The sequence below is a fragment of the Tiliqua scincoides genome, chromosome 2 (genome assembly GCF_035046505.1).
Source record: "Tiliqua scincoides isolate rTilSci1 chromosome 2, rTilSci1.hap2, whole genome shotgun sequence".
NCBI classification, from domain to species: Eukaryota; Metazoa; Chordata; class Lepidosauria; order Squamata; family Scincidae; genus Tiliqua; species Tiliqua scincoides.
In genome coordinates this window covers 153,544,001-153,569,535 of record NC_089822.1, presented here as the reverse complement: position 1 = coordinate 153,569,535, position 25,535 = coordinate 153,544,001, and the positions used below count along the sequence as shown (strand labels likewise).

At 42.6% G+C, this 25,535-nt stretch overlaps 2 protein-coding genes across 3 annotated transcripts in view; one reads left to right on the top strand and one right to left on the bottom strand.

Moving 5' to 3' along the window:
- The first annotated feature begins 2,811 nt into the window (after positions 1 to 2,811).
- LOC136639762 (nucleoside diphosphate kinase) lies at positions 2,812 to 9,859 on the top strand. Its single transcript, XM_066614247.1, has 5 exons — positions 2,812 to 2,919; positions 4,780 to 4,916; positions 5,711 to 5,812; positions 9,036 to 9,148; positions 9,639 to 9,859. Exons 2-5 carry the CDS (start codon positions 4,788 to 4,790, stop codon positions 9,754 to 9,756), a joined length of 462 nt encoding a protein of 153 aa, XP_066470344.1. The 5' UTR covers positions 2,812 to 2,919; positions 4,780 to 4,787; the 3' UTR covers positions 9,757 to 9,859.
- A 1,512-nt stretch (positions 9,860 to 11,371) lies between these two features.
- Positions 11,372 to 25,535, bottom strand: part of MBTD1 (mbt domain containing 1) — a 57,422-nt gene continuing 43,258 nt past the window's right edge. For both annotated transcript variants that reach the window (XM_066616964.1, XM_066616965.1), the window contains exon 16: positions 11,372 to 15,758. In XM_066616964.1, coding sequence (XP_066473061.1) covers positions 15,640 to 15,758 — 119 coding nt within the window. In that variant the 3' untranslated portion in view covers positions 11,372 to 15,639. The remainder of the gene's footprint in view (positions 15,759 to 25,535) is intronic.

The window sequence follows — 25,535 nt, the reverse complement described above, 5'->3', positions numbered from 1 at the left end:
AGAAACTTCTAGGAAATATCAGCATAAAACAACAAAGCTAACTTGCTAACTCTATTATTCTCTAACCCTCACCTGGGTCAGCTCTTTTGTAGATCCTCAGGCCAGTTACCTATGGCCACATGGTCCTGATGGGGCAGGATGTGCACCCACCACCTCTCTCACCCAGAGACAAGGAACAAAGACCCTTTCCTCCGGAAGTGGGGCTGGAAGCTCACCTCTCAGCTCTTCCTCTCCCTTGGAGATCTACAGATGCATTCCATCCTTGATGGGCGTCTTTCTGGCTCCTAGGTGCTACATAATCACCATCCATTGAGATGTAAATCCTAGCAGCCAGGAAATGCAAGCCACTTCTGTGTTACTGTTTTAGCTTGGTTCAGGCCTTGCAGTGCTACTAGGCCTGAACTGTACATATCCATGACACTAATCACCTATAAAACAAGATATACAATGGGCCCTCTGAAGGCAGTTGGTTGGTTCCAGCCTCTCAGTGGATCCCGAAATCTGCAGATCCTGAAGCCCAAGGTGGGAGCAAGGTCACAGTGCTGCAGTTGCTTACCTGGTGGTTGGGCCTGGCTGTCCAGAGGTTGTGTAGCCCTGCAGCCCACTGCCTTAGCCTCTCAGTGTCCATGACTTCCAGTTGCATCCAGGAGCTGAGGTGTGAGGAGGCCAAGGCAGTGAACCACTCTGCTCTGCCAGATCCACAGCCCAGCATTGGACCTCCCGCCTTGACACAGGGCTGCTTTACTTTGCATTGGCTAAATAGCAGGCGCAGAATCAAGTAGCCCCATTTCGGAGCTTCTTACCTTCCCCCAAGGAGATGTCAGGAGCCACTAGCAGCTGCCTGGCATCCATAGGATGCAGCTGCAGCCATTTTGGTGCTGCTGTAGCCCTGGGCACTGTGCTGAGAATATGTAGCATTCAGTACAATGCATTGCTATGAAATACAGTGTATATAAAATCATGTATTTGGTTTGCAGTCTTACAATGGAACCCATAGAAAAGCAGTCAGTATATTTTGCTGATTAAAAGCTGGATGAATTGAAGACAGTCTAAACTTGCAATCTGCCTAAAGGCCTGTTTTGAGGAAACTGTCTGGAAATGTGTCTATCAAAATACATGGTTGTCATTCCCAAACAGGTATGTTCAGGTATCATTAACACAGTCCACTGGTCTAGGTTTGATTTGGGAGATTGTTTCACAGCCATTTCAGTCCAGGATTTTGCAAGAATAAATCCCATTGGGAAGAGCAGTACATTTCTTCCAGAAATTGGGGTTGGGTGGGTGTTGATCACTATGGAATCCCATTGGGGGAGTTCCTGATGGGTCTCTGTTTCTATTGGGAAATCCTGAAGCTCTCTAAAATAATTTTGGAAATATTATTTCTTTTTTAAATTAAGAAAATATTAAATTTTCTTTTTAAGGTATCTATGATCATTCAGAAGGATAATGCAGTCACTTAGCTATGACACAAAAGAGTGTAGAGGCAGGATTTACGCAAATCCTATTTCTGAGTAAAGGAGCATAAGTCTGAAGAAGTTCAACAGGACCTTCCAGTGCTAGTCTCTTCAGGTTTACTCAGAAGTAAGTTCCACTGTGTTCAGTGTGATTTAGGGCCCAATCCTACCCAACTTTCCAGCACCAATGCAGCTGTACCAATGGGGTGTGCTCTGCAACCTGTGATGGAAGGGCAGTCATGGAGGCCTCCTCAAAGTAAAGGAATGTTTTTCCATTACCCCAGTGCTGCACGGTGGCTGCATCAGTGCTGGATAGGGTTGGGCCCTTAGAGCCCAATTCTATGCACATCTACTCAGAACTAAGGCTGCAATCCTGACCACTTTCCTGTGAGTAAGCTCCATTGAACACAATAGGACTTACTTCTGAGTAGAACTGCTTAGGATTGTGCCCTCAGTCCCATTAATAGCTGATGGTGCTTATTCTCAGGTAAGCATGGATAGGATTGGAGCCTTACTCTCAATAAAGTGTTATAGGATCACAGCCTTGCTTAAGTGTGCACAGAGTTTTGTCCTTAGGAGCTTCTCCTAAACAACACTATAAATGCAACATAATAATATCCTTTGGTTCCTATATAGCCAGTGAGAGATGGACAATCAGTTTGGATAGCATTTGGAAAGAATCAGTGCATTCAGCTGATTTTGACACCCTTTGACCTTATCACGGAGATCAAGGTGATGACAGGGTGAGTGGGGGGTTGCAAGCTGTGGGTATGCCAGTCCACATTTGTGGAACCAAGTGGTGTTGCTATGTACATAGCTATATCTCTTTACTGTCTCTCTCCGATCAGGCCTCCTTTGGAGTTTCTGTCTCTCCAAATCAAAAGCTTAGTTCTCTTTGTATCGCCCAGGCCAAGGAGTGGAGCATTTTTCTTCCATGCCCTCAGGAGCAAACGGATCTCAGCCTTGCTCTGTATGCTCAAGGGTGTGTGCAAGTGGGAAAGTATTTCTTTACCCGGCGTGTGGTTGGTCTGTGGAACTCACTGCCACAGGATGTGGCGATGGTATCTGGCCGGGATGCTTCTAAAAGGGGGATTGGACAGATTTCTGGAGGGGACGTCCATCACAGGTCCCAGGCCGTGATGGGGATGTGCCACCTCCTGGTTTTACCTCCGAAGGCCGGGTGCGAGGGAGGGCACCGGGCTGCAGGTCTCTGGGGGTCCTGAGTGCTCGTACAGGAGGCTGGACTGGAGGGGCCTGACCCAGCAGGGCTCTTCTGACGTGTGAACGCGAGCAGGGAGCTGCCCCGCTTCCGGAGGCGTGGAGCAAGGCGCCTGCCGGCCTTGCTCCCCCCGGGCTGGGCTGAGTTGCGTCTGCGTCCGGCCTTGCTCCGCCTCTTCGCCGGGTCGACTTCAGGGAGAAAGCAGCAGCCGCAGCCCCGCTCTCCGCAGGCCGGACCACCCTACAGGTAAGCGGCGCCTGCGAGCGGCCTCCGCCTGGGGGGAGACGGGCGGGGGTGTGTGTGAGGGAGCAGGACTCCCGCAGCCGCCTGAGGAGGTCGGCGGGGCGCGGGGTTCCTGAGCTCGCCGGAGGCGGAGGCACGGCGGCTTCCGCTGCCCCGGCCGCCACGTGGGCGCTGGAGGGCCTGCCGGGGCACAAAGGGGAGTGTGTGAGGGGAAGCGGGGGGTGCCTGTTCCCCTCCTGGAGGGAAAGCGAGGCCTCCGGGGCGTGCTGGTTCTCCTGCCCTCCTCCGAAGCGCCTGCAAGCTGCGGCCCCCTGCGGAGCTCTGCTTCACAGAGAGGCCTGCACGCCCCACAGTCCTTCTACAGCAGTGCTCCCCCCCCCCAAGGGTACTTGCCAGGGCCTTTGGAGGGGTACATGTGTCCCCCCCCGGGGTACTTGCCTGGGGGGTGCTTTGTGGGGGGAAGCAGGTCTGTATCAGAATACCTTGTGGGGCTGGCAAGGCAGGAAGGAAGGCAGCCAGCTGGCTGCAGAAGCCCCACCGACTGCTAAATTTTGGCCATCATCATGTATTTCCAGATACGGATCAGGGGCTGAAAACATAAATTTGAACTCACAGCCACTACATTCATTACGAACATTTTGCTAAACTTGAACTCACAGCCGCTATATTCATTGCAAACATTTTGCTAAGATGAGGGGTACGATTTGTGGAAATGGGCTGCCAAGGGATACGCAAGCCAGAAAGCAGTGAGAACCCCTGTTCTACAGAAACGAACCCAGTTTCTTGTGATGCCTGCAAACCAGACAGCTCTGGAGGTGGAAGAGAGCCATATTGAGTGAATGCAAATGAACACAGGCTGCAGGCAAGGCATTTGCTTGCCTGCTTCGCATCTGCGTTTCACTGGGTTTGATTTGCAAAGCACGCTGGGCCAGATATCACTTCCTGCGTTGCTATCTTAGTGACAGAAATGTGAGGGGGAAACAGTATCTCATTAAAAGGAAAGTGTAAAAGAACTAGTGTTCTGAAATTGTAGGTCTTGAGGGAGATCCCAAGCCTCACCCTAGAAGCAGAGCTGAGAGGAAAAGGACTCAAGCACTGGTTCTTAATTTTTTCTTGGGCGGGGGGGGGGGCAAAGTCATAGACTCCTCGGAAAATCTGATGAAAGCAATGGACTCCCTCTGCAGAAAAGTGCACACAAGCATGTGTACACACTTTTTTTGGTAGCTAGTTTATAGATACCCTGAAGCCTGACCAAGGACCCCAGGTTAAAGGACCCTGCATTAGAGGCTGCCCAGCTGCTATTCCTTTTAGAATGGTGTTTTCTCCCCAGGCCAGTAGTTCCCAAACTGTGCCATGGCACCCTCACAGGAGTGCCACAGGATGTCCCTTGTTGGCCTCTTCTTACTAGCCCTTCTGGTTGCCACCATCTTGAATTGCATGAGATGTCATTCGATTCAAGATGCAGCACCTGGGAGAGATGGCACTGCTGTGCTCAGGGTAAGTTTGGGAACTGCTACCCTAGACTACTGCAGCTAATATTCCTTATAGCTTTTTTTTTTTTTTTAAACAGAGCGCTTCAGAAAGAGGAAAGGTCTGTTTTGAAACCTGTGTTTTCTTGTTGGGGAGACCTTCCCTTGATGTAGAACAACACCTGCCTTGTTCAGCAGATAGTACCTAGTGCATTCTTTCATTTGCTAGATAGTTGTATGATTTTTAACTGGCTAGCAATCCTGCTGATCTAGCATGCTGATCTGTTGGTTGTCTGCAGTAGTTCTCTTTTAATTTGGGGAAGTCTGCAATGCTAGCCTATCTTCTTATCCGTTTGCACTCATTTGTATTTGTGTGTGTGTGTTTCTCTTGCAGGGACAATAATGGCTTCCAACACAGAGCGCACTTTCATTGCCATCAAGCCTGATGGAGTCCAGCGAGGATTAGTAGGCAAAATTATTGAACGATTTGAACAGAAGGGCTTCCGACTGGTGGCTATGAAATTCATGCATGTAAGTTTCATCTTAGCTTCTCTGTAGTGCTACAGTAAGACTAATATATGTATTACACTTTTTGTGCTATTTTTTACCTCTCTCCCCTTCTTGTTTTTGATAGCTGTGTTGCTACTTCTGTTGCTACTACAGTTCCAGCCTATTTATACACGGATTTGACTCAACATGAATGGCCCCTGCAAATGAGAAATGTGCTGATCCCTGGAGAAGGGAAAAAATGCATCATATTGCCTCATATAGCTCATATTGCAGCTATAAAGTTAAGAATACCCTTGCACCTGTGTGCAGTTTATGCAGTGTGCAAAATGCTAAGTTAGAGCTGAAGCTCCTTTAGAAAGTAACCAAAATGCAGATCAATTTGTTTTCAATCTGATATTTAAAATGCAGCCTTTTAGTAACATACGTCCAAATCTTATCTTCAGATTGCTTGTTTTGGCAGTTTTCAATTTCTTGAGGCCAGACTGTTCTACTGAAACTACCTGTGTAACACCTAATATAAAGAAACTTGTATGACTTTGACTGGAAGGTTATACTAGGTTAGATAATCAATGTCTTATTTAGCATATAATCTGGTAAAACAGACTGCCATTAGTTAACGAAAGTTCGTCTGTGAGAAAACTATGTATGCTTTCCTGCTGCTGCTTAATACTTAGTACTATTTCAATGATAACCAGAAGGGCTTAAAAGGTAGGAGTAGCTAAACAGCTCTTTCCTACAATTAGAATTAGAGTGTTCATCTTTTACTGAAAAGATGATCAGTGGTGTGTGTTAATTATTGTGTTTCTCTTCTACAGGCTCCTGAAGACCTTCTCAAACAACACTATATTGACTTGAAAGATAAGCCATTCTACCCAGGTTTGGTTAAATATATGAATTCTGGGCCTGTAGTTGCCATGGTGAGTATCCTTACATGGACTTAGGCACAGGGTTGAGAAATATTGCCTGCCTGTAAGGTTTCTATACTTGAACTTCCAATGCTTTGCAGCAAGACAGGGAGAAATGAGACAGCTCTGCCTTGTAGTAATTTAGCATTTCTTTTCTGCAGTGTAGGTATATTTATCTCCTTCACTTGCTTCAGAGCAGAGGGAATGAGTAGTGTAGATAATCGGTGGGTAGCTGTATATTTTTTCTAAAGTGCAAGGAAAGGAGATGACCACTGTGATATTCCTTCCTCTTATTTGCAACCCTTGCAACCCTTTTGGCTTGGTTACCAGTTAAGATTCAAAGATCAACCACCAGGACTAGATCTTTACCTAAGCCTTAAGGAGAATGCATGGCACTTTGTCCAAGAACTGCTTTATATATTGCTAATGTGATTGTTGCTAAGCCAGTCCTACCAACACCACACTGTCAGCAAGTTGGTGCAGCAAGGACTAAATGCCTAACCTGTACTGGCAAAGTAGTGCTGGTGCAACACTTCCCAGTCAAACCCCCAGTGTCCACAGAAACATTGACTCAGCCTCTTATCCACAGAGCCATGTCCTGACAGAAGCATGTCATCTGGGTGACATCCGTGTGCTATCAGCTGGGAAAGTGCCACTAAAGTGAACTGAGCTGGGGGCAGGTGCAGGACCAATGCTGGGGGCAGGGAATGCTCCTTGATGACAGTCACTACGAATAAATAACACAGGGACCACTTCACCTCCCCAACCATGGGGAGATGTTCCAAAGACAACACATACCCACCACCATCTCCAGGATGGCACAAAACCTCCAACTTCTATAGGAGTGTATTGGTGTCGTGGACAGAAGCCACATCCCCATCCTATGACTAAACAACAGGGCTATGAAACACTCTCTGTAACCACTTCAGCACAAAGTGCTGGATTAATTAGTGGCTGAAATAGAGATGGGTTTTTTCCAGGAAACAAGGCTTTATTTTTTAACTTAAAATTGTTTCCTGTCACATTACCTGTTAATACACATTCTGAAACTAATCTTTAACCATACTTTAAGGGCAATAACAGGTTGTTGCAAAATGCACACAAAATAAGTGCTGTGTTCCAGTGCTTTAACAGCTGCTTACAAATGTTCATAAAACAAGGGCTTGGATTGGCTGATGTCCACAAGGTGCATGAAAGGGGGGGGTCATCGCATGTTCCCTTAATGACAAAATCTCCTAGTCCTCTTCTCTCCCTCCTCCCCTGCAGCTTGTGGACCTCCCATCACAGTGGCCTGCCTCCATGAAGGCACTTAGCACATACTGAATGCCCTCAACAAACTCAACCAGCCTCCTACCACCCTGTGACCTCTGCTTCACCAAGCCCTGAAGCCTGGTGGTCATATTGTCTAAGACTTGCTGCTGGCTGACCACTGCCTCCTTAACACACATGTCCCCCATCACAACATCTCTGTCCTGGAGAGAGTTGACATATGTATGAGTTTGTTGCTCATTTCCTAGTTTGCCTGCAACAGCTTGAGAACTTAAAACATTCCCACGTCTGCTTATTCTTATTCTTCCGGTGCTGTATCTGCCCCAGTCAGCTGTGGTTGCTGCTGTTCAATTTTTGTAAAGGAGAGCCTGGTTTTAAACAGTGTGGTATGATTCCTACTGTGGTCAGTGCCAAAGGTTGGAAAGTCATCGTTACCCCCCCCCCCGCTCTCTTCCCCACCTTCACTTTCCAGAATATCCTCCCCAGAGGACAGGGAAGAATTATCTGGTTCTGCAGATGTCTATTTTTTTTAATTCACAGAGTAGCTTTAGGACAATATAAATGGCTAAATATTGCAATCGTTCAAGCAGCTGACCTTTTTTCTCCATTTTCCTTGATGTGGCAGTGTATGTCCCCTGCTGCACCAACCTTGAGTCACTAATGTGAGATATGACTACCCCATGGTCCATGCTGAGGAACTTGGCAAGATTTTTGAAGAAGGGCATGCTTATCCTGGAGTGCCTATAATGGCTATTGCTCTCCTTCACCAGTTTGTTGTTCCTCACTTCCTTAGATTGCTCCTGCATGCCTCATGGTCTCTGGTAGTCCATATCCTTCAGCTTCTCTGGAATGTAGTAGAACCGCTCCACATTTTGGTGAGAGATGTCTGGACAGCCTCTTCTGGCCAAATATTAGAGAAAGCTCTCACCTCTTCATTCCACAAAGGAGTCCTCAGATGGCAAGGAAGGAGTAGCTCAAACAATTGGAATACTGGTTTCATCCATCAGTCTATTCAGAGATCTTGAGATTCAAGCTAGGTCTGCTTTTGCACCTTCCTCTCCTACTTGCCTCAAGTGAGGGGATGATAGCTGCCTTTTAAAACCAAAACAAGGGGAGAATGAGTGGTGGCAAAAGGCCCTGTTAGCAGTCCCACCTCCATAAATTCACTATTGACAACCACATGCGTTTTGCAACACTATGTTCAAAACCCATGTGGAAGATTTGAAAGTCTTTGAAAAGTACTTGACTCTGGGGAAAATGCTCACAGATACCAGGTGAGCTTTTCACCCGAATATGCAGTTATTCAGTGGAAAATGCTTGATTCGATGTGGGTTTCTGCATGTCGGGTCTGGGCCTTAGATGACTAAAAAGCAATGATATTTGCTTTTTGCCCCAAATCCTATTTCCCTGTGCTATTTTACCAGCACAGATTTGAGATTGTGTCAGGCCTTTCAGGCAGACAGTTCAGAGCTCTGTCAGTTGCACCCACCCCCAGCCTGGTTCCTTGCCCCAGCCTCTGCCCCACTCCAAGGCCCTCATCGCTACCCAGAACTCTTACCTAGGTGCAGTTGGTGGCCAGCCAGCACTGAGCTTAGCACCAACTGGCACTGAACATGCGCTGGTGCCGATTCAGTGCAGAGTACCATGGATGTGCCTTACGGCATGTATGCAACACCTAACACCAGAGGTACACTTTACCACCCACACTGAAGAGCTCAGGATTGAGCTCTTACTCATTTCCTCCTCCAGCTTGTTTTACACCTCAGTACTCTATGGAGACTCCCTATGATCAAGCAGGAGTTAGGGCAAGGCATTTGAGGAACTCCAGGAACCTGGTTACATCCAAACAATTGAAAGTATAATTCGTCTTCCTGCTGTGTTTAGTGGCTTAATTTCTTGAATATAGTTGTCCTAAAGTCTTTGTAAGTATCAGAGTAAGATATGTTAAACAATTTTATTTTTGTAGGTTTGGGAAGGACTCGGTGCTGTGAAAACAGGCAGAATAATGCTGGGGGAAACTAACCCAGCCGATTCCAAGCCTGGCACCATCCGTGGTGACTTCTGCATTCAAGTGGGCAGGTTGGTTCTAGAAACATTTATATACGTGTACGTTTATAAGGTTGCAAGCTTTTGGTTAAACAGTACTTTAAAACCCTTACCTGTCTCATACCTCAAGCAGAACATGTTTACTTGTTACAGTTTGGGTCATATTGCTCGTTCAGTACTGATTTAGTCCTGAAGTTGCCCCCAAAAGTTGGCAGCTACTTACTTTTGGCAGATCTTATAAAAGCTATTGTATATGAATGGTATTCTGAACAGTTGTGTTGCCATTACAGGCAACACTACAGTTGAACAGTCACTAAGTGATGAATTCATTGATATGTATGTGATTGAGAGATCCTTGAGGTGGTAGTTAGGCTTTGATTGAATTTTGTTGGCTGCGTACACTTAACATGACTCTCTAAAATAACAGTGCTGCAAACATAGCTGTCTAGTACACCTAGAGTCATTTGTAAACAAGAGGCATTAGTTTTATACAGTCCTTTTAACTACTGTCTCTTCTCTGAAGGAACATCATTCATGGCAGTGATTCTGTGGAGAGTGCTCAAAAAGAGATCAACCTGTGGTTCAAGCCAGAAGAACTTGTGAGCTTCAAATCTTGTGCTCATGACTGGATTTATGAATAGAATTGTGCCTTCCCCAAAAGCATCTTGTTCCACCTACTCCTTTGACCTGGGAGCACCTATCACGGTTACCTTTGATTGGCACTAAAATAAAATGATAAACGAATGTGGTTTTATTTATTTTTAAATGAAAAGGTAGTAGATGAACAGAAGCATCTGCTGTAACTTTTAATCAAATTCCTTTGCAGGGAATAAATGCCTCCAATTGTCTTATGAAAACTAGAGCCAGATAAGACATGCATGCCCCTGCAAATATGTTTCTCATGTGCTCACTTTCAGTTCGGGGTAGGATATAGTAATATGTGTGCTTTTGAATATAGATCCTCTGTAGAGCAATAGTCAACACATGCAGTTTTTCAGACAACCATTCTGTCTTTTACATCCTCCACCACAGAAAAATAAGTATGCAAAGCTGCAATCTGAAGCACACTTGCTAAGGGCCAAAGCCCAGGGCACTCTGGGATTACATAGGGCAAACATACTTACTATTCTCAAAAGAAGCAACTGGTGTGGAAATTGAACTATTTAAGATTTATGTATAGAAATGGTGCTTTGTCAAAAGCAAAGGTGTTAATAGTAAAATACTCTACCTAAAAAAACTGAAGTGAGAGATGGCTATTAAATGAAACATTGTTAAATAGTTTGTAAGCCAACTTCTGTAGGTGGATAAAAGGATACAAAGCTGACTCTACCAATGCTGTTCAGGATGCAGCTTTAAAAAGTAGATGTTACAGTGAACAAGTAAATCTTAGCTATAAGCTTCTGTGTAATCTAAAATGCAATGAGACTAAAAGTACAGACATTATTCTCTTGACTTTAGCATTATTATTATTATAAGACATAAATTCAGCCTTAGTCAAATGCTACTAATTTTATTTATCTGAAGGTTATGGGGAGGTCTTCAAAATTCATGTGACTTTGCTTAACTCTAAGTAAAACAAAGCTTTGTTCCAGTGAAGTACCTGTTATGCCTAGGGGCTCAAGTTATGTGCTAAGAAACTACCACTGAATGTCCCAGTCGACTGAGTGAAAAGTGTAGCCACTTGTGTTGCCAACATTAAGAGTCCAGCTAAAACAGGTGATAGAGAAGGTGAGAGGAACAGCCCAGCAACAGATGCTTTCCTGTGCCTTGAAACTATTTTATCATATTTGTAACCATGCAAAAAGGTCAGGCTAACATTTAAGTTTTCATTCTCATCCTTTACCCCTCACAAGGCTGTTATGAGGATAGGTCAGATTTGAGAAATAGTGATTTCCATTAGCTTTAAAAGCATCTTCATAGTGTCTAGATGAGAACCATATAACGCTATTTGATCTCTCATGCCACTACACTTGCAATCTACCACATTTGAAGTAATGGAAAAACACAAAGAAAGTAGTTCTAGATCCAAAAATCTTGTGTGTGGGGGGGTAGGGATATGTCATTGATATCCACCATATTTGCAAAAAACTGGTTCAAAGGCCCCCCCATATGGCTTTTATGAGGGGTTTTGTGAATCAAAACCAGTATTTAAGGATATGACTGAAGATAGAAGAAAGGGTCCAGCTAACTGATTTTACTTGAATATTTTTATTTTGTGTAAAAAAGGCAAATTTAGTGAATTATTTTCATCTTGTACACAAAGTTATAATTTTAATGCTTTTTCACATCCATGCTTCAAAATCTGCAGTCTGGTAAAAATGACAGTAACATTAATTCTTCAAAAGCATTTTTCACTGAGTTATGTACATATCATTAGAGGTTTTAAAACGCTCCCATTTGACCACACAAGTTACCAAGAAAATAAGATTAAATTTATACAGATATTGGTCTATATATCAAATACATACAGAAATGATGTAAAAACCCTATTGAGTTTTTTTTTTAACTTCTGCCCTGAAGCACTTTTCTCAGGGGCAAAAGTTGATGCTTTTTTAAAAAAATGGCTGAGACTTTACTTAAATATGAAAATTAAAAAGAAAAAAATTCAATTTAATCACAGTTTTAATCCCTTTCCAATAAAGGATTGTAACCAAATATATTAGCACCATAATACAAATATTGATGGGAGAGGGTGTTCACATCACATAAAAATGACAACAGTCAAAAACAAACAAACACTGAAACCCGTGTTAGTATCACTAGAACAAGAAGCTGATAACTGCTTTTGCTTTCCTCAGATTTGGCAAGGAAATGAAACACAAAAAAGGGTAAGCTGTCAAAAGGAGCACTGAACAATGCAACTTGCCTTGTCTGTTGTGCCCTCTTGCTTAAGAAAACAAAATCGTGCTGTGTGCCAAATACCGAAATTATGAGCCAACCCTTAGCATCAGAACAGGCCACAAACCCCTACCTACCCCCCATCCCAATTTGTTTGCATTAAATCAATTCACAGTAAAATAAAAAGAGAATGTTCTTAGAGCCACGTTATTCCAAAAATGCATGCATACCAAAGCAACTAAGCCTGCATTAAGAAAGCTCACTGTTACCCAGTCACCCTGCTGTGTAGAGAGGCCACAAGTAAACACTGCTTAGAATCAACATCAAAGAAAGAAATGACTCCTAAGCAACTAATCTGCAAAAGGGACTCCTTCAAGGTAGTTTCATAGCATTTAAATTTGAAGCAATGGTAAGAACTGAGGATTCCCTACTTAAATTTCTAATGTATGAATGTAAAGTATCAGGATGTAGAATCCTGCCACAAGGCAGAAATGGAGAAAATCTAGAAAGATTAGCAGTGCCACCAACAAATCATGCACACTATTACCTCCCAGCACAGGGCCCATTTTCATTTCAATACATTAACTTATAGACAAAAACGTAAATCTTGCCAGATAGCACTAATCAAGGCTATTACCCTGAAGTGTGATCTTGGATGTGACAAGATCCAGCATCACTGTCAGTGCTGATGAGGTGGGGATCAAGGGTGGCCATGGATTTTCAAAGAGCTGCCATATTTAATAGAGGTAGAAGCAGGGTTGCCACTTTTTATCTGGACAGAAGCCCTGTCCCTAACTAGTTAAATGGTTGGCAGACATTCAACAGGTGACACATTCCAAGCATAAATGTGCAATGATGGAAAAAGCTGCACCTTCTGAATGTCTGCCTATTGTCAAGATGTGAAAAATGAATACAAAGCTTCTGTGTAGGGGGAGTGCCAACGCTACCTAGAAGGGGTGTGTGGTGTACAGACTCAAGCTTGTTCAGATTTTGCCATGCATTAAGTTTACACGCATACATTTATGTTCACACTCTGGCTTTCCTTTCTCTTGGTGACAGAGGACCTGATAACAGGCTTTGTTCTGTATTTCTTTTTCACATGAAGCAGTATGATGTAAGCAAGTGGTCCCTACTGTCATCAGAAGAAATACTTGTACAAATGTGTCCTTTCTCTTGTCAGAAACAGCCTCTGGGAAAGCACACGCTGGCCCTTGAACGCTAGTCTCAATTTTGCTAGTCCTGCGTAGTTGATACCACCATCATATGGGCAAGGTTGCCAAGAGTCACACCTCAGGATGGAGACATCAGCAGACTACCACTATGTCACACACTGTTACCTCCTCACCTGGCTTCTCACAGCACAATCCTAGGCATGTCTACTCAGAAGTAGGCCTTATGAGTTCAATAGGGCTTTACTCTCAGTTACATATGTATAGGATGGTGCTGTCAGTTCGCCTTTTTTTGATCATTCTATCAAAGAAACCTGGATGGTCAGATGGCATGGATCACCCTTCTCTTGGGAGGCACTGACTTTGAAGAAAAACATTTAAAATGAATGTAGTTAAAGAAAAGTAGGAAAATGAAGAGTTTTCAGACCAAACAATCTTAACTTTGACTTTTGAAAATATTGGTAATTATGCAGTGAACCCCTTTACTTCTATGCACAATATAGCTTTTTGAACTTCCTCTCATTGCCAAAAGCAGCCCTCTTGTGCAGCATAAGCTATCTTGTAAACCAGACATTTAGAAAAACAGCTACAATGCAACAACTGGGGAGGGGAGAGGAGGCCATTATGCCAGAAAGAGAAAAACGACCCAGCTATATCCTGATTCCCCTCTCCTTCTCTAGATCATGCCCATAATAATTTTTTGTATAGACATAAAATATCTAATTACCACCTAAATTCACAAGTATTTGACACCTGATAAATCAGTTTTTAAAATATGTATACATGAAGCAGTTGTCTAAAAAAAATGGCCCAGCTGTATGAAAAACACAAAACAGCTAGTAACGGGAAAAAAATGTAAGGAAATGACAAGGAAAAAAATGCAAGAAAAGATGACAGGAAAAAATATACTTTCAGTAATTACTACAAAATTTTACACCATTATCCCCTCTTGCATAGAATGTGGTAAACCTTTGCATATCACCAATGGTATATACCCAACAATAGAGCAAGATAATTAAGAATCAAATTGCTGGTTTTCAACTTTCTATGCGTTTTAAAAAGTTCAAAAATTTATATGCCAAAAAATTGTCTCTGGAGCTTTATGAGTTGCTAGTTGTAAAGTGTTATCCTTAAAGGGTGTAGAGGTTAATCTATAGAACTAATTTCTTCTAAAGCCTACCCTAGAGCCAAGAATTTGACAATTATACTGCTCTAACGATGACCTGCTATGACCCAGAAGCACTTACAGAACATAAGCAGTTAATTCCTGAGAGTTTAGTTAATGAACCTTACTGGTAAAAGCAACCTCTCCAAACACATTGTCCTGTCAACAGCACTGCAGAGTGGAAATGTCAGCATGTTAAAATTCTGTGAATGAAATCGTCTGCTAATATCCACACAGATTTAACTTTCTGGAAAAAAGACTTCAGGTAATTCAGCATTTTGCCATGCCAGTCACTAAAAACCCTGGAAAACATTTTGCTTTAAAAACGGTATCAGCAGCCAAACAAACAAAAATGAGGCCCAAGCCATCTTTAGCTAAGCCAGTTCCATTCATCAAAAGCTAAAAACTCTTCCATACAGGTAGGAAAGCAAAATGCTGGGTCCAGAAGTAGAGATGTCTATTCTCGGCATTTGTCTCTTCATCAGCTATGTCTTCCAATAGGATGGAAAGCAAGGCCGGTGGGTGTTTCGGTATCAAAAGGACCTTTTAGAGTCTGTCTCTCTTATACAAGGATAAAAGTCCAAGTCCCAAATGCATCTCCATCTTGTAATCTCTTCCACTGAAACCTTTTGGAGTTTAGCTGATCATTGGCGTGACTGTCCCAAGACTTGACAACTGAACAGCAAACCAGAATGCAGTAAGCAGTATCAAGTCCAACACCACGGACCTTGACAAAGATTGGACCAGAGCCTGACTCTGCAGAATCTTTTATCAGATTTTTGATAATTATGTTGTCACTTCCAGGAGCAACTCTTTTCAGACACAGTTATTTCAACTGATTGAGGGATGTTTTTACCACTGAGAGACTCAAATCTCATTATTTCACGAAAGAAAAGACAGGGTATGACTAGTGTAGCTTTAAATTCAGAATCTCCCAGCTTGTACCAGAAGGTTCACTTGTTACAACAGTTCGCTTGTGTTTTCAACTATACTATCACCTCCACTTCTTCAAAGGGTTTCCTGCAATCCTGCTAATTAAGCTCTTAATTCTTACCAAAAAATTAGAATCTCATTTTTTTAAAACAATGCACAATAGATCTGAACTTGAAAATATTACAAAAATTCTTTTAAAAGCTTCAAATACAACACAAAAGTGTCATTTTTTTAATAAATTGAAAAATCTTTTTCACTAAAATAGGTTTCCTCGTCCTCCAAAAATTTTGAAATCGTATCTGCAGTTAGCAAAGTGCCCTTAGTAGAAGCCATCAAACCGCATCATCAGAATAGGAACATCTGTCTTGAAAAAAAGACTCTTTTTGTACCATCCTGCCCCAGTGGCTTCTGATCTGGCCTTAGGGTTCTTGTTTGATGTAGTGGCTGGCAGACCCATTGCTTTCCTGATCAGAAGCTCCTTGAAGAAAGTTGTATTCTTCTCCATCTAACAACTCCTCCTTCAGCTGCAGTGAAGATACTAAACATGAAAAAGGAGGTTAAAAGACAAACATTGGTAAACCTTTGAATACATGGGAAAATTTCCTTTCAGTTCAGGCATCTTGACATTCTCAGCAATACTCCAACTTTTTGTTGTTGTTACTTCTGTTTGTAATAAAATGGATATATTCCAAAATTTAACCATTCAAAAGCTAACATCTAGATTTTGTACACATACTGAAAAACACAGATCAAAATAAACTCATGGACTGAATTTAAAAATGTGACTAGAAGAAAACATGCACAGGGATATTCTAAGAATTCCACAGTAATTTTCATTCACTTACTTCAGAAAAGTTACTTTGGACTCTGCAGATTTTGCATTTTCAAGGTTCAGCATTGTTTCACGGGACTCTTTTGGGAAAGAAACAACCCCTCCATGATAATCGTAACACTGATTATTGTAAACATTGATTATTCAAAATAATGAAGCAAAGGTCCATGGATCAAACCTTGGGATTGATAAGGAGACCCAGAAGAGAGGCAAAATCCCATTACAGATTCCCCTTACCAAAGATCCCTGGCACTAAATTACAGTTTTAAGCTTAACTGCATCATCTATTTCCTAGGCATTTTTCATCATGCAAGGTGCCTTAGAATCTTTATAGATACTGAATGACAAGCATACTCCCTGTATTCACCACTATTTGCATTACAGATTGGAAACTGAGGCCAAGAGTGATTTCTGCCACCCAATAATAACATAGCTAGAAAAAAATGATTTTGAATCCAGATCCTGCAAGGTCTAGGTCCAAAATTGTCTATGGGACTGAACAATGACACTCATGTATGAGAAGCTCGGATCATTTATTTTTATGTCTGAATCCTCTCTGAACTTAAAATGTAGAAAACAAAACCGAATTATGGTCTCATCTATGCTGAGAAAAGAATACTGCCTCCTCTATTTTGTAGCCACTGGTCCACACTCACACATCATCACATGGAGCACATGCATGTCCACTAAAGACAAGTCTGGTCCAATCCGCTTTGAGAGCTCAGATCACCTGATTGGCAGGTACATGTCCAGATCCCCATAGGTATGAGCTCAGGGGCAGCACGAGGGCTTTTGCTTTGTAGGCTTTTGCACTCAATCTAACAACGAAACCTGCATGCAGAGGCCTCCTTCTACCAAGACCCTCCATTGATCAGAGTGCACCTTTCTAATAATAAAGTAAATCCAAATAGGATTTACAGCATCACCTTTGTAATTTCAGTAGCTTTGGACTCTGATTGTTGTTATGCCAGGGCCACCTTCCCCAGTAGTGTTTAACTTCTTGTCAGTATGGCTCTCACATCATGGTTTTCCCCCTGACAAACATGTTGTACCTTCCTTCATGTTTTAGATTAACATACTTTATTTGCTTTTTGCCTTCAGTTTCTCACTCTGCTATATTTTATTTTACTTCCAAAATCCACTGAATTTCAACTACATCTTTTCCTCAATTCTTTGTAAATTACATATGAGCAGCACAAGAGGCATTTAACAATAGGAAAATAAATGCAACCGGACAGGATGCAAGATAGAATATAGAAGAGCTATTCTAAGATAAAAACTACATTTGTGTAACATTTTGGAATATGAGGCATCATACAAATTATGAGGCTGAATCAGTATCTGGCTTAATGGAATTCTGCTGTTAAGTTAAAGTTTGTACAAGACAAAATTCACCACATGAATTAGCACAAGGGTTATATTGACTTTGCACTTTTGTAAAGCATCCCTTATTAATCTTTATGATGCTATGATTCTACTGAAATTCAATAAAATGTTTAAGAAGCCAGATGAATATATTCTCCACATCCCCATATTCTCCCAGTTGGAGAACACTTGAGCCAGAGCATGCATTTATGAAACATGGATCTTTTCCCTCTGAATCAGACACTGATCCATTAATGACTACTGCTTGGATTCAAATTTCTTAAGAATGGTGCACTCACCTTATAAACTTCTAATAAACACTTACAGCCCAATCCTATACTTAGTGGAGGGAACCGGCCAGTGCTGGGTTTCTCCCTTATGATGGTACTGACTGTCAAAAAGTAGTCAACACCTGTTGCAAAAGGCACTCCAATAGCGCATGATTTAGCATGCTGCCAGGACTACCGATGGGAAGGCCGGTGCCTTCCTGCCCATGACATTCCTTCTCCTGCTCGCTGGAGCATGAAAGATGATGGAAGAGGCAAAGAAGGGGTGGAACGGTGTGGGTAGAGGGTAGGGAATGGGCAGATTGGGTCCCGGGGGCATGATCAGCAGTACCAGCAGCACTGTTATCCTAAACCTCTTCTCAGGCCCAATGTGGCATAGGTCAATGCAGAGTCAACGTGCCAGAGAGACTTACCTCCAAGTAAGTGAATGAGTGCCGTTTTGGTGCTGCTACAACAACGGGTGGTGGGGGATAGGATTAGGCCCTTAGTCTTTCAAGTACATAGTTCCGTGTCAAGGTGTGATCTGTTTTTATTCCATGCATAGTGGCAGCTAACAGTCACCTCATTTCATTTTAGATGCTTACAGATTTATTAAGGATTTATTCTGCAAATCTCAAAAGGATCAGAAAAAGGTGTATCTATTTCACTTGCTCCAGCCTAACATACCAATTTTTATAGGACAGGCCTTAGACATGCATAATTTGTTAACTATTAACACAGGTTGCTCACCTTGGCCCTATATTATGGATGGCAGGGAGACACTCCACAGTCCCCCTTTCCTTTTGTAGTCTCAGCTAGGCAGAAAACACTAGAAGGTTATTGATCCTGTCAGGCTATATTCAGCTTAGAAGATAACAGATTGTGCAGGCTATGTCTAGAAGCACTTCTCCCTCCATCCCACAGAATTTTTAACATCTCCAAAAGAGGACATGTTTAGGTTTAATTCCATGACTGAACATGACTTATAAGGATCAGTTATCAACTGCACCCAATAAGACCGCTGAGATAATTTTTGTCAAATTTAATGTGCTATGTGCAAGTGCCAGCTGACAATATAGAGCAGTTATACAAGGAATGGCTTCGCTGTCTGCTTTTTTTCTTTTAAACTATCTTCCAGCTTCAATGCACAGAGTTTGTTTTGACTTACAATCCAAAATCTGTTAAAATGGCCTTCTACATGATGGCATCTCTAACTGCTAAGAGTTGATCTATACCAGGGGTCGGCAACCTTAAACATTCAAAGAGCCATTTGGACCCGTTTTCCGGAGAAAAGAAAACCTCGGGAGCCACAAAACCCTCTTGACATCTAAAATGAAGATAACACTGCATATATAGTTTTTTTTTACCTTTATTCTGTGTATAAAATAACTATAGTGTGTTAAAATCAATGGGATTTCGTTTGACTCCAAAGTGGAGTCGGGAGGGGGGAAAAACCGACAGATGCTGCTTTGCGCTGAATCGAAGCAATGGGAAGACTTTATGCAGGCTTACTCAGAAGTAAGCACCTCTCTGATTTCCATGGGGCTTCCTCCTTAGTCAGTGTGTGTTGTATTAGGATCGCATCCTCCACTCTTAGACTTCTTTTGGGAAGTCTGCCCTGTCGGTTTCAAAGGGACTGACTTCCATGCTCAGGCGTACTGACCAGGAGAGAAATTGCACAAAGGCCAGAGGGGCTGATTCCGGACTCAGATCCCAATCCTAAGCATGCCTACTCAGAAGTAAGTCCCATTCAGTTCAATGGGGTTTACTCCCAGGAAAGTGTGGCTAGGATTGCAGCCTTGGGCTGCTGGAAGGGCGCTTGGATTGCGCAGTGTGCCCAGCCAGGGTGCTTTGGCTGTCTCCACTCCCTGCAGGCGCACTCCAGGGAGCTCCAGGGTTGGTCACCCCATCTCTTCTGCAGTGGGGGTGGGCAACATTAAGGCAAAGGGCGTCATGAAGGGCAGGAGGTCTGGTCTAGAGGGTAGAGCCTCCATTTGCCTGAAGATTAACATCCACAAGGTCGCCAGTTCGAGGCCACCGGCACCCTGCGACCTTGAAGCAGCTGACAAGCTGCAGCTGAGCTGTTCCATCTGCTCGGAGCGTGGGAGGATGGAGGCCAGAATGTTAAACCAGATCGGAGTGTAACAGCTCGAATGTGGTGGTTCTTGAAAGAGAGAACCTTCTTTCAATTTGTAAAAATCCCTGCGTGGATTTAATAAGCCTGCCTATGTAAACCGCCTTGAATAAAGTCTTGAATAAAGACCAAGAAAGGCGGTATATAAATACTGTATATTATTATTATTATTATTATGAAGCCTGCCAGACCCAGAGGGATGGAGCGGAAGGATCCCCCTGCCTGCTCTGTGCCGGGGAGGGGGGAATGGCACCAGGGTGAGAAGAGCCCAGCCTGGGCGCAGGGGAGGCGCACGCGCACCTTGGGCTGAGCACTCCAAGTTGCAGGGAGGGGTCGGAGGAGGCTTCAGATTGCAGCTTATCTGCATTGGAAATGCCTTTGTATTTTTACATAGCAATTAGTTTAGCAAAGGGGGTGACAGAGAGGCACTCTGTCACCCCCTTTGCCACTTTCACCCGCCCTTCCCCGCTGAGCCCATGCGCCAGCAGCTCTCCCTGCCCCGCCACAGGGGTCCCTGCAAAGCACCCCCCCCGCGCCTGCCACCAGTGGCCCTGTCCCACGGTTCAGCCCCCTGCCCGCTGCAGGGAGAAGGAAGGAAGGGCGCAGGGAAGAGGTGCCCGGCTGCCCTTCCGCGCCTGCTCGCAGTGGAGTGCGGAGAGCAGGTGCAGGAGAGCGCCGCTGCCCCTGCCTGCCGAAGGAGCTGCTGTGGGCGAGGGCGGCGCCCCAGCCCCGCACTCACCAGCAGCCAGCACCCGCAGCACATTGCGCCAGAGGAGGCGCCCTCGGGGCTGGGCTGACTGGGCAGCGGCCGCGGGAAAGGCGCCCCGCTTCCCCACTTGGGAGCTGCAGCAGACAGCTGAAAGAGCTGCATGCAGCTCTAAAAACACAGGTTGCCGACCCCAGATCTATACATTCAGTTTAGTTAAAGAATAAAATGACTGAAGCAACTGCATTATTTCAGACTGTAGTGGAAGTTTACCTGTTCACAACTACTCGCTCATATCATAGCAACAGCTCTGTACTCAGAAAATTAACACATCAGACAGAAAGGTTCCATTCTTTTTAGCCTTCTCCCCAACATGTTAAATTTGCTAAGAACAGACTAACACATTAGAGAACATAAACATGCCTTTTTCCTTACTGTCTGAAGTGCAGCTCTCCCCTTAAGACAGTACCAAATTATTCTGAATTATAGGTCAACTTTTGAAGCAGTCAGACTACACCAAGACCTGGTCATTAACCATGACAGTACAAAGCAAGGGGTTGTATTTGAAGTTTAGTCTGGCATGCCTAGTTAAACTTGGGATACAACCTAAGGTGAATTCAGCAGCTGCTCCAGAGCTCCCCCAGCCTGAATATGCACAGCTGTACTTTTTCCAAAAGAACAATGTTTTATCCATATTTAATTTTAATAGGGGAGTGAACATTCATAGTTTACACACTGAATTTTGGTTTTGTACAGCAAACTTGAAATCCAGTTACATAGATAATATTGTTCCTCTATCCTTAAATGAGAGGTAGAGTCTTCAGGAAATTCCAAAGTAAGGACAAAGAATGTAAGTGGACTGTACGTGCTGCTTATCATCTATATTTCATGGGAATTTAACTGTCTAGTATCTCCATTATGAGAACTGCTGCTTAAGACAATACACATGGTTTGCTATAGCAGCAAATCATCAGAACATGGTGCATTATGGGAGATGTAGTGAATATAGATGCAAAGGAAACAAACCTAATTCAAACAAGTGCTTTAAATGACTTTGTTAAAAATGTGTTCTAAAACAAACGGCCATATAGATTACTGCAGGAAACAAAAATGCACTGCAATTAACTGTTCAGAGTGGTAGAACAAAACATCACCAAAGTTTAATAAAGACAAATATCAATATAGACTAAGCAATTGATTATTAAAGTAAAAATGAGAAATAATCCAATGACCCCAGCAAAGAGAAGGGTGATGGTGAGAGGGAACAGATCACATTGCAACTTCTTCTGAAGCAGTGGCTACTGTTGATGACAAGATGGAGAGTTCAGTTGACTTTGCTTTGATCCGATATGGCAGCTTGCATTATAAACATTGACACAAATAGATCAAAGGAGTCTGTTGTAGTTTCAAAGTACAACCTGTTGCTACTTGGGACCTTACTAAAATCATACAGGCCACTTGATTTTTCTTAGCATGGCTCTATCATCTTCCTTGCTGACACACATTCCTCTGCTAAATAAAATTTAGAAAATGTGAACATTAAAGTGTGGCATGAGAATTAGACATATTCTATACAATGCAAATATTTACTAAATGCAGATGTTTCCCCTTTCCTAAGCTTGTCTGTGCATTTCCTTCCAACACGGTCAGATAGAAACAGAAACCTCCTTAATTCATCTTCCTAATAGAGCCGCAAAATGCAATAAAACTCGCAAAGCCCTTGGAAGGTAAAAGCACATGGGTAAGCACATCAGATGCTTAAGACCTCTTAAAATCATGCTGTTCACTTTAAGGATGCTTCTAACGCCAGCTTGGTTTGATAAAGACCCATCTGTCAGACAAGTTTGCCTACTACCGTACTTCAAAGGACATTAAAGCATCATCTCTGTTAACATGACCAGAAAGGACATGAAAGTTGGATAGGTCATTTCTCCACCAACACCACCGCTCAGCTATCTTGTCTCTTTAGTAAATAACTAGGACAAAGTTTGCTAGTAAAAAAGGAGTATTTCTTATTTTGTGCCAAAGTCAAATAGCAAGATATTTGGGTAGTTTCTTGTTTGTTTAAAAAAAGCATTTGATTTATTTCTGCTACACAAATATTAGTGACCATCTGGCAATAGTAACTGGGGGGAAAGAGGTATTTTCCTTTCAATTTGGCTCCAATTGTTATCACATTATCTCCACACAGAGATGAACATAACTTCTGTAACTACATCCAAGTTACTCATTGGAAATATGCATGAAAATAAGTCCTGATGCTCATTAAAATCCTCTCATGCTCATTAAACTCCCCTCATTCTAAGCTGAATTCTGTTGAGTGGGAAGTATTATTTTATAGGCAGTTCCAGCTCTGTTCGTATTGGCAAAAGGATTCCAGTTAAGGCAATCGGATCCAGTGTGGAACTGGGCTCCCCAATAACCTTAATAATCGTGTGTCCACACACACAACTTTGACAGAGAAAGTTTCTCTCACTGTCATTACAAAAGAAGCATAATCAATCAAAGCTCAGCTCCTTCAATCAGTCCTCTGGGTGCCAACGCTTAAGTAACTTTATTATAATATATTCCAAGCAGAAGCAAGTCAGAATACCAATTCAGAGTGTATACACTTAAAGATAAAGGCCTTGTGTGCTTAATATCAAGGCCTTAGAGACAAAATGGGCTAAGCCTAAAAAATAAAGATACAGCAATTTTGCTGAAGCTGAGCAGGTTTGGGCATGGTCAGTACATGGATGAGAGAACACCCAGGAACCCTGCATATGTCACCTTGAGCTCTCCAGAGAAAAAAGATATAAATGAACTTAAAAAAATAAATCTAGTAGGCAAGGCCGTATGACCTGATAGATAATCAAGTGCCTGATAGGCAGGCAAGGTCACCTGATAGATATTAAGGGCATAATTCAGTATTATTGTAACAATATATATATGAAGGCATGGTGCCATTTGAATTCTAGATTTGGAATTTTTAGCACATTCAAAAATACACACTGGAGCACCCTTGTGATACTTACTAGGGCTTCCAGATTTAAAGATAGCAGTTACTCTTGATAAACATTCCCAAGGATTCTGTTGGTCTTCTTATATTTTTCTTTGTTTCTATATCACATACTAAATGTCACACTTAAAAATGAAAACACATAATTAGAATACAAGATGGCACCTACTTGTATTTCCTTACAGTAAAGCTCTTAATACTATGTGAAATGCATACATTTAAACTGGATCTCTTACATGTAGATCCAAGTAGTGAAGCTCCTGTGATACTTCTGAACGGGCATAAGAATCTGTAAGCCATTCAAAGAATTACCCTATTGATGGAAAAGATGTAACTGAACCCCTCTTCAACAAATACACATTTTCTTCCTCTTCCCAGTTATTTGGATGATTTAATTTTTTGTGCTTATAAATTGATGCTTTCTTTCAACAGTATTGATTCAGCGGCATAAATTCAGCATCTTCAGAATGAATACAGAAAAGCATGACCCAACATGAACAGAGCCTTTTGAAAACCAAAGAGCAAGGTCTGGCTCCTCCAACACATACAGGATTGCGCACAGAACCACATATTTAACTCTGGTGCTATGACTGATCTGGGTGAACAGGGAGAATTGTCTGGGCAGAAGGGAAACATATGCAAGTTTTTTTCCTTCGCTGCCCTGGAAATTCAGTACAAAGTGATCTCACTATATTCCCAAGACAATACAAGCTCATTGAGAAGCCAAAAATATATTTCAAGTGGAATTCATTTGGGAACATTACATATTCTTCAATAGACCCTCCTCAAGAAAAATTGCCTGAAGGTTATACATTCAGTGCAGAAATGCAACACACTTTCATCACTCTTAACAATTTAAATACAAACAAAATCAGTAGCATAAATACTCTAGGAAACAAGATCAGCTTTTAAGTAGCAAGGTGAATTACCACTAAAAAAAAATGTACCCACAGAGATGCTGGAATGACGGAAAAATGGCTTATGCATGATGAGTTGGACATTCTCTCTTACCAGTGACTACGGCAACTGCATGTTCCAATAAGCTACAATTATCTAAGAAGTAAGGAAAATCTTAGTTGGGGATGGGGAAAAATTTCATGGCTAAATCAGATGTGCCCCAAACGACCACTACAACAGCTCAGAATGGAATGGCTTTGCAGAATTCCCCAGTGCCTAGAGGCTGCTGTACATATTTGCAAGCTGCAAAATACAAAGTGGGTCTTACCTACTGTATTCCTGGTTGCCCACTGGGAGAGAAGACAGCAGGCAGAGCGTGATCCAGCCATGCAAGCCTGAGGCTTGTGCAGACGTCTCTAGATACTGACATGTGGCAGTATGTTGCTCAATCTAGTCCTATCCAATTCTCTCTAGTCTACAGATACCAAAAGGATCTCCTGGAACATGACTGAACCCACTATGGATTCCCATTAAGTTCTTCCCTCCTCCGCCAGCAAATGTGGACATGGTTCTACCCAGGAAGAAACTCAAAAACTAGCCAGAATTCTATCTTCAGTGGAATTCAGGTGGAAGGGAATTTAATCAATTTAAATTTTACTGTTGCCTGATGGTGAAACCAGATCTAGTTTTCAGCTGGGAACGTTTATTAGCCACAGTTCAAATGTTGGCATAACAAATCCTTTTAAGTTTAAACAGTGCAAACTGAGAAAGGCTTTTTAAACAAAATTTAAAAGACCAAGAATTCAGTCAGTATCCTTTGCTTATGTAGAGCTTCCTTGAAAAACATCCCAATGACTTGGGAAACATTTGTGGGAATGACACATCCACACAAACAGTCCTCTGGATTAAGCCGTTTCTGTCCAATGTTGCATATATGCAACAGGGACCAAATGTGTACACCTGTGGGCCAGGCAAAAATTGGGTAAATTGACATTGGGTTGTATCCTAAGTTTAGTCAGTCAAGACTAACTGTGCATTCCTATGTTATCTACTCAGATGTAAGGCCCATTTTGTTCAATGGTACTCTCTGGTAAATGGGTGGGATTGCAGCCTAATG